At 42.9% G+C, this 14,656-nt stretch overlaps 1 protein-coding gene across 2 annotated transcripts in view; it reads right to left on the reverse strand.

Annotated features, from left to right (window-relative positions):
- LOC122794633 (RAP1 GTPase activating protein) overlaps positions 1-14,656 on the reverse strand; it is a 1,835,311-nt gene that overhangs the window by 261,951 nt on the left and 1,558,704 nt on the right. For both annotated transcript variants that reach the window (XM_044063215.1, XM_044063214.1), the window contains exon 16: positions 3,250-3,375. In XM_044063215.1, coding sequence (XP_043919150.1) covers positions 3,250-3,375 — 126 coding nt within the window. The remainder of the gene's footprint in view (positions 1-3,249; positions 3,376-14,656) is intronic.

Genomic DNA, 14,656 nt, shown 5'->3' on the forward strand with positions numbered 1-14,656 from the left:
TATTGGTTCTGATAGTACGTTTGGGAGCATGGCAATCCAGGATAGCAAGAAATTTAGAGTTAAAGTGCGAGACCGCTTCATCTAGTGGAAGTAGTTTTAGGTCAGTCCAGTCACATGAGTTAAGTTCATTTTGCAATTTAGTCTGAATAAAGTTCTTATTACTCCTAATGGTTTTGAAGGTAGATTGTCAAGGGATGTCATTTTGTTTCCTGATTATATAGGTCAGGAAGAGATCACTGATGTCCTCAGTAGGGTGCCTGCTTTATATATCTGGAGTTGGTTATTTATTAATATCCAGTCGAGGATACTTTCCTTATTGTTAGGCTTATTGATTCTGGTTGGGGAAGATATGATCTCGGAGAAGCCATGCAAATTTATATGGGTGGTGGGGAAGTCTGACGTTAATATTGACTTCAGACTTCCCCACCACCCATTAACGTCCCCGAGAATAATAGTTTCTTGGGGGCAGTTAATGGATAGCCATTGGAGGATACCCTCCAAGGTATTTGTGTTGTTACCTGGAGGAATATAGATACACACAATGTTTATAGATTTGTGTTTATTGATTTGGACCTAGTGCTGAGTATTTCTGCATTATCAGTTTGCAAGGCATGTGAAATACTAGTTTTGGTTAGTTCTACTGTGGATTTATATAAGATGGCTACTCCCTTCCTTCCTAGAGATGCAATCAAGTCTTAGTATATTGTAACCTGGGGGTATAACCTCATTATCAGAGGTAGTAGGTTTGAGCCATGTTTCGGAAAGGCACACTACATCAGGGGAGTGGACATCCAGGAGGGCATGTAAGTAGGGAATTTTCTTGTTTATATTTCTAATGTTTAGGTGACAGACTAGGAGTGAGTTGGAGGACTTATTTGAGTTTTGCAGGCTAGTAAGGGTGTTATCTGTGGGGTTGGTAGCATCAGGTGGGGCTGGGCCTGGGTTAGGGTGGATGTCACCATCCACCATGAGGTTAGGTAGTAATCTAATTGCAAGTCTCTGGAGTTTTATTAAGAGTTTGTGATAGTATTTAGTTCTAGGGTTAATATATGTGGCTTGAATGGGATGTTGAGTTTTTGCATTAGTAGAGTTGATGGGAGGTGGGGTAGTAATTGATTAAGGTTGTTTAATAGATTAGGAGTGATGGTTTTGGATCTGGGATAGTGACAGCCTGGGAGATATTGAAATTCATAGGCTGTGAGAAGATAAATAAAGATCAGTGGTGGTATTAGCCAGTAAAATGGCTTTGATTTAGTAGGAGTGGTGAAGATCTGTGGAGGCATTATGGTGATATTTAAGTATAGCTTGTTTATAACTAGAGATGGGAGGGCTATTAATTAGTGTAGAGTTAGAGGCTGGAGAGGCTGGGAGGGTTATTAAATTAGTTTAGAGTAAGAGGCTGGAGAGAGTTTGAGTAGTAGAGTGGGTCCAGTGAATGAATGGGGTAAAGCTGATTATGTTCAGATGAGGGGGAGTGGTGAGGTGATTACAAATTTAGGAGTACTGGAGGCAGGTGGGATATGGGGCAGGGTGGGGTGTGGAGCGAGCCCATTAGGGCTATATATCAAGCTATCTAACTATCTATGTTTATATTGGACTACAACAGTTGGTTGAAATGCTCATTGGTTGACATCTGTTTTATCAACTACATTTGGTCAACATGCACAGATGGTCGACAGGTGTGCAAGATCGACAGTTCCTCAGTGGAGGAATATTCCCTTTCCCTGGGGGCTGTGCAATCATGAAGCTGGTATACATAATTAGCAGGGGGTGTTGTGGCTAATCACCCTGCTAAAAAGCTATTTTTTTGATGTTGTTGGAAATTGCATGCACCAAGGTTCTTTCTCAGCGCATGCGTGGCAGCATGTTGGCATTCAGTTTATCAACCTTTTGTGGTCAGTGTTTTGCCTATATATATATATATATATATATATATATATATATATATATATGTGTGTGTGTGTGTGTGTGTGTGTGTGTGTGTGTGTATAGACCTATAAATACATATACATACAGAGGTAGAAAGAGAGACATTTAGAGCTCTCTACAGCTGTCTAGCCTCGATTCACCCACTGGGTCTACCAAGTCTGATTAATTACCCTTGGACTTTCTGTAATATATATTCAGGGTAGGTAAAGCCATCAAGGCACCCCTGGCTGGTGTTTTTTTGTACATGCACCTATATTCCCAACCCATGGCGCACATCCATTTGCCTCACAGGGAAAGACATGCAGTGCACATGCAAGCATATTTCCCCCTTCCACAGTAACCTTAACCACTGCTCTGACCCTTGAATATAATGCCCCCCCACGTGTTCTTAGTATCCACCAGGGAATAATTGTGAAGTGCACCCAAGTATATGTTCTCCCACCTAGGATGGACATATCCATTTTTCCTACCTACCCCTTCATGTTCCGGACCCACTAATTGACCTATGGTCATTTGGGTTATGCATAATCAGGTTTTATCCTTCTATATCACAAATACAGGCATAATAGGAGTCACTTTCTGTGAACTGCAGGTGCCTTTATTTTGTCTTGCATTGCAATTGTGATTAAATGCTAAACTACTTCTCTAAACTCATTGAAAACTTTCCATGCTAAAAGGTCTGCCTTATGTACACAACTCTTCCAAAGTTTGTCTCAAAATGTATCCTTCTGGTCTTTGAATATGGTGTCATGAATAATCTTTACTCAGTAGCCTTGGTCTGTCTGTATGTACTCTACAGTGCCTGCATTCTACATACAGTTGTTTTGAACTCTTTACTTACATTCATAGGCACTTTTAACTTTGCATTGCTCTTTCAGGGCACTGTGGGTTAGTGGCACTACAACATGTTAGTGTCAAGCTCACAGGCATGCTGACATGGCTCTGTGTAGGCTCTTTTGTCATAGGCATCAATGAAAACCTATGATTCTTTCAGGGTACAGACTGTCGATAAACTGTGAGTGTTTTCCTAGAATCTCAATAACATTTGTCCACTTTTCTTTTCTAACTTACTTACAATGTGGAATCAAGATTGCCCTAAAAGAAAATTACCTAGCTAGTGACCTAATGACTTATGTAAACACGTTCAGGATTTCTGTTGAAATTTGTGGCTATGTATGAAATCTACAAAAATTTTATCCATCAAACTTTGCTGAAGAACAGCAGTCGCTATTCTATCGATATTTACACTACAACATTCTTGATAAATTCTACTACAAATTCAGGTATGGAAACCCCATTGCAAGTGTCTAGCATACTTACTATTCCAGGGAGCTTTGGTGTTTCAGGGGTGTTATTAGTGAAGCTTCCACTAAGACTTGTCGATACAATGTTCTGTTTCTTATGTCCCATGGCATCCATTGACTGACTTCGACTTCTGATCACCCGCTGCAGAGGAACACAAAATCAAGGTATCATGGACGTCTCTTTGCTAATATGCAAACAAAGAGAAAATTACCCAGGACTCCTTGCCAAATGGAATATTCCAGTATTTTCGAAAAGAAGGAAGCAAGCTTCTGTTAAGACATATTGGGATCCTGGAATCCTATTCTCTGCCTGACATCATACAAAGGGAAAATCAGGAAATTAAAGCAGTAAAGCAACCCAACACAGTTTGAAAAAGTTGTCTTCTAATGTATTTGCAATAAATATATATTTATCCATCCGGCTAAATAAATAAACAAGGAGGGAAAATGGTCTACACTCTATCTAAACAAGTTATTGAAGAAAAATGAGTTTAGTACAAGTGACACAATTACTTTGAAGAAGTGATATGCTGGCATTTGCCACCTATCTAAATAAACAGTGATAAATAATTAACACTTCTTTTAGTCACACTCAAAAGAAATGACAGCTGCCCTAGCCTGGCGGTGGCTATCATGTGTTCGACTGATTAATTCCACATATTTAGTTTAATTAGTGCAACAGTTTTAAAATCTCATAGGACAAGTACAAGGCTAGAATCAGCACTGTGTGCAAGGTAGTATGTACACTACTGCCCTCCCTGGCTAACTTCTCCATTGTTGGGACAGTTAATGAACTTCTGGTCACCTGTGTCAATTATTATAATCAGGGGTCTCTCCCCGTGCACCAAGAAACTGAGAAACTCAGTTCTTTTTAAAAGAAGGACATACGAGCTGAAAGACACAAAACTTGGCATCTCAAATTAGAGGGTTTTTGGAGTCTAAAGGAGTAGAGTCCCAATAGGCCCTTGGGCCTATAGAAGATGTCAGAGGATCTCATTACAGAAGTTTGCAGAGGGAGGAGATATCACGGCTGGCAGCCAAAAGAATTACAGTTCATGGACCTGGAAAGACGTCAATGTCCACAGCCTGACAGGACAGTCTGATATAGTAATACAGCCCCTGGCTGGGAACTATAGGATCTCTAGACAAAAAAATAAATAAATAAATAAATAAGTGAGAAGAGAAGTGAACCCACAGGAGTCAAGGGTTCTAACCATACCTCTCAACTGTCCAGCTTTTCACAGAGTGTCCATATTTATGCCTCATATTTTTTGTCCCTATTTTTGGGCCTTTGTTCTCCCATTGTTTTTAGTTTTGCTCAGATTTCGTGTGCTAAGAGGTCGATAAGTATGTCTGTAACTAGGACTGAAATACAGACACTAAATGTGGGGACAGTAAATGCTCTTTCTATGTTTAAAAGTCCCTGCCTTTACAATTCTGAGTATACTATGAAGCCGGTAGTTACTGTAAGAAGTGATATTATGCTCCATAAATGAAATGTTAAGTTAAAGCATGAAACAACTGGTGGTCTGATCACACCAGATGAAATGAAAAGCAGCTAATGGTCCTGGATCTGTGGCAAAGAGATAAAATCCTGACCACAATCCAGATGTCCTGACTGTGTATCAGCTCAGGCAGTGGAAGAGCTGGTGAGAGGATAGGAAATGTGTGGCTCTGGTCAGGCATTCTGGGGTGAGGGTGGGGTGGTTCCTCACTGGCTCTTCTGCTGTTCCATTGCTACAGGCAGAGGCCAAGTGCATGGAAGATGGATGCCAGCATCAGAAAAGATGTGCTGTTGCTACCCAAGCTGAGAATAGTAGACCTTGCCTTCTCGTGCTAGGGCACATAGGTTCATAGGTTAGCCCTTGCATCATGCCACCTGACGTTAGTTCCCAGTGCGTCTATCAAGTAGAGCCACTGCAGTGGGCCCCAGGGTGAACTTTCTATTTCCCATCCACTCATCAAGATTTCACTTGAAGAGGGACAGCAAGGTGCTCTGCTTCACATGTATGGAAAATCTGTTCCATAGCATGGGCAGTCTCTGGGTGACGAACCTGTCCATCCAGCATGTTCCATTGATTGTGGTAATGAGGTTGAGGTCTCTGGGGCATGTGGTGAGGAGAGATTGGGATTTCTTTAGATGTAGCAGAGCTGGGTCAGACATGGCTTGGTAAGTAAAGCAGAGATTATCTCTAAGTAGGTGATATGACATAGAGAATAGCTGGAGTCTTTTGAGTCTGTCCATGTAGGACATGTGTTTAATGCCTAGAATCCTCTTCGTGAGGTACTTCTGTGGCATCTCCAGCTGTTGCAGGTGTCAAGTGAGGTACATGCCAAATGAGGCATTATACTTGATAACTGGTCTAATGAGAGAAGAGTAGAGAGAGAGAGACGATTACCTCTTTCTTCCTGGATGCAAAACCCTTGGTAATGAGATATGCCACATAAAAGAACTTTCTGACCACAGTGGCAATGTGGTGGTCAAAGGAGAGGTTGCTGTCAACCTGCATCCCCAGATCTCTTATATCGCCTTCGGTGTTCAGTGGGCTTCAATCAATGTGGTAATTAGTGGGAACTGAGTTTTTACCAAAGGGGATGACAACGCATTTTATGGCATTATGCTTAAGGCCATGGTTTAGACACCAGTTATTGGTCTCAGTGAGGCCTTTCTGTAGGATGTCTGCATCACTTGGGGAGTTAATAATGAGTCCCAGCTAGCAGTCATCTGTGAACTTGTTCAGCCAGAGTCCCTTTGTGTTGGCCTGGATTTCTGAGAAGTAGATGCTGAACAGGAGAGGACCCAGGACCGATCCCTGTGGGACTCCACTCATCACTGGTCGGCAGTCTGACTTGGAGTCTGCTACTTTCACACTCTGTGTCCTATCTGTGAGCTAATTTGCAACCCACCTAGTGATATAGGGGTTGATGCCTAGTTTCGTGAGTTTATCAATAATTCCCAAGTGAGGAATGATACCAAAGGCCTTGGCCTGATCGAGGTAGGCTGTATGCACTGGCTTACCTTCATCAACAGCCCTGATGACTGACTTAAAGAAGTCAACTAGGTTGAGCAGGCCTGATCTCCCTTTCACAAAGGCAAATCGTGTGAGGTCTACAGTTTGGAGATTTCCTATATCTTTGTTAATCTGGTCCATGATGATGTGCTCCATAGTTTTACATATCAGACTCATCAGGCTAATGGGGAGATAATTCCCAGGGTCTGTAGTTGCTCCCCCTTTATGGCGAGGGATGACTGTAGCAGTGCACTACTTGGTAGGGGCAAAGCTTGAGGTGAGGCTGTGACTGACGAGGGCACACAGATGTAGTGCCAGTTCACTTTGTAGTTCATGTAGAACACAGCCAGGGATATTATCGGGTCCCATGGAAGCTGCATTCTTGGCCTTGGACAATGCAGTCTTAGCCTGGGCTGCAATAATGCTGGGTGCCTGGCATTCTTCCTGTATTGTGATTGGTCCTTTAGGGGGGAGAGAGGGGTAAAGTTGGCACTGAATCTGTCAGCAAGCATGCTGGTAATATCTGTTGAATCAGTATAGGAGGTACCATTGTGCAGTAACTCAGAGCAAATCTGGGTATTGCCGTGGAGGTTCTTGATATAACTATAGAAGGCTTTGTGATTGTGTTTAGTGTCTGTTGGAATTCTGCCTTCATAGCCGGCTTTAGAGATTTTGATGAGGGATCTCAACTTTTGTTGAGGCTAATAAGGGAGTTTTTCCAGTCTTGGGACATCACCTTTTTCTTCAACAGTTTCTTCCTTCTGTTGTAGAGTTTATTAATGGCAGGGGACCACCAGATTGGCTTCCTTTTTTTGGAGGAGAGCATCTTGGTTCTATTGGGTAGGGCTAGTTCCATGCATTTATGTACATGTTCGTACAGTGTAGTGGTGTATGATTTGGCAGTCATGCAGATATTTTCCATTGGCATGGGTGCCGTGACGTTTGCCACCTCTGTTTTTAGGAGCCCAAAGTCAGCTTTGGAGAAGTTTTTCAAGGTGGTTACCTTTCCGGGGGATGTGGGTCAGATGTGGATTTTAATGGTGATTAGTTTATGGTTGGATCTGACCAGGGAGGGACTGACTATTAGTGTAGAGCAACGGTCACCCATGTTAGTAATAACCAGGTCAAGGATGTTGCTTCCTCTAATGGGGGTCAGAATGAGCTTGTCCAGGCACTGGAATTGATGAATTCCAGGAGGCGTTGGGCCAGTGTATTGGTGCTTGAGTAGTTTCCCAGTTGATGGAGGGTTAGTTGAAGTCTCCTTGTATGAGAGTGTTGGGGTGGACATTGACAGATTCCAGGGTGTATAGTAACGTGGAGTGAGAGTCTAGGGACATGGTTGGCAATCTATAGCTGGCTACGAACTGAATCGTCATCTTACCCAATGTTAGTTGTACCTGAAGTATCTCAGATGTGTTATGCTGGGCTACTAGTCTGGAGGTGTGCATATCCTTTATGAATATGGAGACACCACTGCCTTTGGAGCTTTGGTCCATGTTTCGGGGCCGAAAGGTGTGGAATGAGTTATAGCCTGGTAGTGCAGGGGTGCTTTCTGCTGCTTTAAACCAGGTCTCCGTTACAACACAAATGTTGATGTTCTCTATTTTGAGGAGTGCTTCGAGTGAGTGCACCTTGAGATCTAGACTTCTAGCATTGAGCAGCATGACACTCAGATTACATTTATTTATAGCTGTTACAGTGGTAATTTGGTCTTTGGAACATCGCCTAAAAAAAGGCACTATAGGGGTGGGAAGACCCTTTTCCAGTACCCAGAAACCCAGAGGTGACAGATGCAGGCCATCTCTGGCAAAGCATTGACGTCTGTCAATGTCATTCCATGCAGACAGATGCTGGATCCCCTTAGAATGACACCAGAAACTTAGCCAATTGTTGAAGTCAATCATTTTTTGTTTGTTCTGTGGTATCATTCTGGGTGATGGCAGGATACTGCTCAGGGCTGGGGTCATACCTGCCTGGGCACATAATCCGAGAGCTCCACCATGTCTCTTTTCTTGTAGTCCAGGGAGCTACGTCTCAGGTCATTCACATCCACATGGACAAAGACACAGTCATACTTGTACTTGTTGTGGAGTGACCTGAGTGTGTGTGTTATGTGTCGGATTCTGGAACCTAATAGACAGCTGACTGTTACCTTCTCCTTATTCAGCCTAGTGAGTGGGACATCAGTGTGCCTCACTATTGAGTCACCTATGATTAGTTTATTGGGCAAGGTGTTTAGCCTTAGGGGCTTAGGTTGAGGAGCACATTGTGGAGGTGAGCTATGTGTTCTGTGGTTTGTGCTGTGTTGTGGTGGTCGAGTATGTTTCTGCCTTGGAGGTCTCTGCTGTTTGGGTAAATTTCTACTGAGGTGGGTGTGCGGTTTGTGTTTTTATGCAAGATCTGTGATGGTAGGTGTTCTGGAGGGCTATGTGTTCCATGTGGTGTGGCAGGTGTTGACCTTCTCCTCTTGACCAGCTAGACCGGTCTTGCATGCATGTATAGAAACACAGACACTGGTGGTCCCTATGGTGATGCAGGTGGTGGTCCCTGTGGTGATGCAGGTGGTGGTCCCTGTGGTGATGCAGGTGGGCACATCACCATCATGGGCTGTGTTAGAGCCTGACACTGAAATACCATCATTGCTCTCATCTTAGATAATGGGAAACTTGTGGGGGGTACTGGGAAACTTATGGGGGGGTTGTTTATACACCATGTGGTTCCTTGTTCAGGGCAAGCAAGATAGGTCTCCCACAGGACCCCAGTGTGGAAGGCAAGCTGAACTTATGTGAGCAATGGATGAAAGTAGTGTCAGTAGCCCAACAGCAACCCACTTCCTTTGTTGCTGGAAGATCAGAAGGCTGTGGGTTCTATTCCCACTCTAGTTTGTGTATTCATTTTCCAGTCCTGACACTACAGCGCAGAGTAAGCTGAGGGCTGTATTCCTGAGTGTGTTCTCCTTTGAATGTGATCTTAAACTGACACCTCATCTGCTTATGTTCATGGTGGCTCAGGTGGGTGTCAAAGATCCCATGGTATTTATTGAAAAAAGTGGGAGGAAGTTCTCTGTTGACCTGGCCAAATTCCCCTTTAGTCAGTATAAATATAACTTTGTTCCCACCCCCCCACCGAAGAGGCCACTGGCTTAGTCAGACTAACCTGGTCAACAAAACACAAATATAAAAATAAATTAAAAAAAGTTTGCACCCAACAGGAGACAGAGTCGAAGGACTGGGTGTGAGCATGGACAAATATAATCTTTATGGATGCATGAATGATGCCTTCTCCAGACATCTCACTGCACACCACTTTGAATGCATTAAAGTATCTTGAACATTTGCAATGTATGAAAAATGTGTGTTCAAAGTATGAACATTGTCTGCTTAAACAAACCTATGCAGTGACAGATGAAAATGTCTTCTATGATGGAAAATATTGATGGAAAATGAAAATCATCATTTCTTTTTAATTTAATTGTTCTCTCTTTTTAATACCTTGTTTGGGATTATACTTCAGAAACAAGTTGGAACTTAACTGCAATGTTTGAAATTAAGCTAAAGAAAAAGTAGTACTAGAAACACTTGAAATTGTCTACATGCACCAGGTACACGTTCTTAAGTTCACAGGTGTATACTTGGTGAATGATTACTGGGGTCTGTATAAGCCTAGCCACGCATGAAAGATGTATCCTGCAAATCTTTGAGCCTCAGTGTTTATTTTAAGGAGTATATGTAAGCTCCATCATGATTTACAGTCTGCCACTACCTGTTTGAGGCATAGGTGTTAGACCTGGGGTGAATTTCTGATTTTCCATCACTGGTTCAGTTTACACTTGTTGCATGGGTTAGAGAAGAATTCTACTTCACATGGAAAGGAAGCCTGTTCTAGAGGGGATTGGGAGATGTTCTGAAATACATGTCTGTCTCTCCAACATGTTCAATTTATGCCACAAGCAATGTTTAAGCCCCTAGATCAAGTTGTTCTAATGCTATTGGTTTCGTGGATGTGCAAAAGATCTATCAGTGCAGGATCCAAGGATACTGTGTATGCCAGGCACAGATCGCCTTTCAACAGTCTGCAGGAAGCAGAGTATAGAGATAGAGCTTTGATGTGATCTGATTATTAGGCCAGATTCTGAAACTTTACAGTGTGGTATATGCCCAGTGTACACCACACAGTAGCCATTTTCGATTCAGAAACAGCCCTGCCACAGTGCTGTACCACAAAGTGAGATGTATACCTGGTGTACACCTCACAGTAACCATTTTCAATTGAGAAACAGCCCTGCCACAGCACTGTACCCCAAAGTGAGATGTATACCTGGTGTACACCTCACAGTAACCATTTGCAATTCAGAAACAGCCCTGCCACAGTGCTGTACCACAAAATGATTGTCTCTGTGGCCTACCACAAATGTTATTAAGCCATTCTTAGAATCTGGACTATGCTAATTAGCCATGTGCTGTCCCCAGAAAATCCTGCAGGTGTGTAATTTACTTGGTCAGCCATATTATGCACACAGTCAAAAGCATGGCTGAGATCACATCAGAGGTAAAAGCTGGGGAGTTTAATGGAAGTTAGAAATGGGGCTATGTGAGTGTGTGTGTGTGCGTGTGTGTGTGCGTGTGTGCATGTGCACATGTGTGTGTGTGTGTGTGTGTGTGTGTGTGTGTGTGTGTGTGTGTGTGTGAGTGGCTGCACACAAATGTATGCAGAGGCATAAATGACTTTGTGTGTGTGTGTGTTTATGGGTGAATTGTTGAGAGTGTCTGTGAGTGTTAGCATTTTGGGTGTGCGTGTTTCACTGTATATATCCATGAATATGTGGGGAGGGGATGTCATTTTCCACACTCCCATAGACAAACAAGCATATCCTGCAATACTGTGGAGGGTGAACACTAGACCCCAATGATACTCTTTGTATTATGCCCTTAAAGTACTTGAAAAAAACATAGACCAACAATTTGCAGTACTAAAGATGTGTGTGTGTGTGGGGGGGGGGGGGGCACTAGATACTTATATTGTACATTAAAGGCACTTAAAAGGAAAACAGAAAAAAATGTTGTAGCACTTAAATATGTTTTGTGTGTGTGTGTGTGTGTGTGGGGGGGGGGGGGTTCTGGGCACCATGTATGCTCCACAACTGTGCAATCCATTAAGTGCTGCAAAGGAACTTAACATGATTCAAAACCTGTGCCCAAAGCCCTCACATCTAGATCTTGAGAGGAGTGTTACCTCTATGTGCCATCACAGTTATTTCTAACATATCACCTTAAGTCTTTGGAAATTAAAAATAAAAATTGAAGTAAATGGTGGGAGGGGGTCAACCTTGCCCCACATAGAAGCTTGTCAAACAGGAGACTTAAACAATATATTCTAACTGAGAAGTTAAAAGATCAGGGTAAATTTTACATAATAAATGCAAAACTCTCATGTTTGGCATTATTCCGTGATTGCAATAGTCAATGAGTTACAAGGAAAACCACATATATAAGAGGCAGCAGCAGAAGCGTTCTGTAAAATCAGAGACAGCTGAGATAGATGGATGGTGGTGTGTCTGTGTAGAGATTGAGTCTGGTACAAAGCCGGGAAGAACACTTGATGACACCAGGGAGCATTTTTAAAGTATTACACGGACTTACTTAAAAAGTTGAGCAACAAATTTTTCATCACAATGGAATTTACAAAGATAATATGAACAGAACTCTAATATTTGGCATTCCTGCCGGACTGTAAGAATCGATGATTTACAAAGCAAGGACAGAGTTATCAGGGATGTTCTGTCAAGCCAGGATTGGGTAAGAGATATGTTGGTGTGTTTGTGTGTGTGTGTGTGTGTGTGTGTGTGTGTGTGTGTGTGTGTGTGCTGATGCAATGTGTGGGTAGCCAATGTGGACCGGCATATGTGTGTGTGTGTGTGTGTGTGTGTGTGTGTGTGTGTGTGTGTGTGTGTGTGTGTGTGTGTGTATGTGTGTGTGTGTGCTGATGCAATGTGTGGGTAGCCAATGGGGACTGCTGCAAGAAAGTGCTAATTTGCACTCAGAGTAATGCAGATTAGCTTTTCTCATTATGGCTGATGTCTCTGAATCACATTTTCCCTCATTTCGAAAACATTCTTCTCCCACCACCAGCAGTTGGGTTCCTTCTGAAATCTCAGAATTGTTCAGTTTTGAAACAGTGCTGATACGGATTCTAAGAACTGAACCCCACAGAAGCATAAATGGTACTCTGTTCTGAAAGTTATGTCCTACAAAGGAAATGAGAGTGCCTGAATCTGATGAAATTTATGATGTCAACCTGGTGTTTTTAAAATTGTAAGGATGAAGTTGCAAACAAAGACGATTTACACCCCCTCCCCAAGAAAGCTGAGAGTAATTACACAAATCTTAGAGACAGGCTGCATCATGAAACTGATTCAGTGTATTCTATAATAATTACTGAATTCTACCACAAAGACATTGCTGCTGTAGAAAGTGAGTCTTGTCGAAACTACAGTAAAATAGCCATGAGCTATGAGGTGTACTTTTTCTACAGTCTGTATATAAAAACATTGCTTCTTATAAAGGTTCTACGTACAAAGAAGAGTTTGGAAAATGCAGAGCACTGATAAACTCTTAAAGCCCATACCAAAGAAATGTGATACTCATCTGATGTTTTTGTTGTTATACAAGGCAGAAGACTTCGGTGGTGGTGCTGCGGTAGCGTTGTTGCCTCACACTAAAGACGTTGTCCTGCTCGATTCTCAGCTAGAGCATCTTCTGCGTGGAGATGCGTGAATGGGCATACCTTCGTTGAAGTTTGTGCTTCAGAGCTGGCAACTCAGTACGTAAAAATCTACTGCCAATCATTAGCGGACCGGAGTTCCGCTGTGGCAACTCCTTACCGTGAAAAGCCGAAAGACGCAACAACAACATGGCAGAAGGTTCTGGAAATTCAAGGAAAAAAGGAGATAATAAACAGGCCAATATGATGGTGTGGCAAGCAAAGCAATGATGAAAATAATACAGCTATCAAGGAAGGAAAGAAAGGATAACTGGCTCTGCTGTGGTATGGCATCATGGGTTCCCAAACGTGGTGACAATGCTGTGGTATGGCATCATGGGTTCCCAAACGTGGTGACAATGCTGTAGTATGGCATCATGGGTTCCCAAACGTGGTGACAATGCTGTGGTATGGCATCATGGGTTCCCAAACGTGGTGACAATGCTGTGGTATGGCATCATGGGTTCCCAAATGTGGTGACAATGCTGTGGTATGGCATCATGGGTTCCCAAACGTGGTGACAATTCTGTGGTATGGCATCATGGGTTCCCAAATGTGGTGACAATGCTGTGGTATGGCATCATGGGTTCCCAAACGTGGTGACAATGCTGTGGTATGGCATCATGGGCTCCCAAACGTGGTGACAATGCTGTGGTATGGCATCATGGGTTCCCAAACGTGGTGACAATGCTGTGGTATGGCATCATGGGTTCCCAAACGTGGTGACAATGCTGTGGTATGGCATCATGGGTTCCCAAACGTGGTGACAATGCTGTGGTATGGCATCATGGGTTCCCAAACGTGGTGACAATGCTGTGGTATGGCATCATGGGTTCCCAAACGTGGTGATAATGCTGTGGTATGGCATCATGGGTTCCCAAACGTGGTAACAATGCTGTGGTATGGCATCATGGGTTCCCAAACATGGTGACAATGCTGTGGTATGGCATCATGGGTTCCCAAACGTGGTGACAATGCTGTGGTATGGCATCACGGGTTCCCAAACGTGGTGACAATGCTGTGGTATGGCATCATGGGTTCCCAAACGTGGTGACAATGCTGTGGTATGGCATCATGAGTTCCCAAACGTGCTGACAATGCTGTGGTATGGCATCATGGGTTCCCAAACGTGGTGACAATGCTGTGGTGGAACAGAATGATAAAGCTTTGAATTCAACTACTCTTGATACACTGCAGAAAATAATGATTGCAGTCATACTACAGCTTTGAACACTGAATATAAAACTTTGCTGCGAATGATGACTTCAGTTCTAAAGGTTCTAAGAGAGAGATGAAATTAGAATGCTGAGGAAGAGACTAAGTATTGATGCTGATGTCTGTGTGGTCTCTGTGACATGGTTTAAAACCACAGAAAGAACACTGATAGTGCCAGGTTATAATGCCTTCCACACATTTAGACCAGCTACTACACAGACAAGGTCTAAAGGTGGAGGTGCCTTTATTTATATCAAAAATAAATATTCTTTAAGGTTGGTCAAACAAGACAATGAACTTGAACTGCTCCATGTTCAAATCACCATAGGGAAAATTCAATACCATTCCCTTGCAAGCTGTACGTCCCCCTTTATGACCAAGGAAACCTATGCCATGTATTTAAACTTACTGGAAGCACTCACCATCCAGCCTAATACC

This window comes from Protopterus annectens, chromosome 2.part1, assembly GCF_019279795.1.
Source record: "Protopterus annectens isolate FY-2018-M chromosome 2.part1, PAN1.0, whole genome shotgun sequence".
NCBI lineage: Eukaryota > Metazoa > Chordata > Ceratodontiformes > Protopteridae > Protopterus > Protopterus annectens.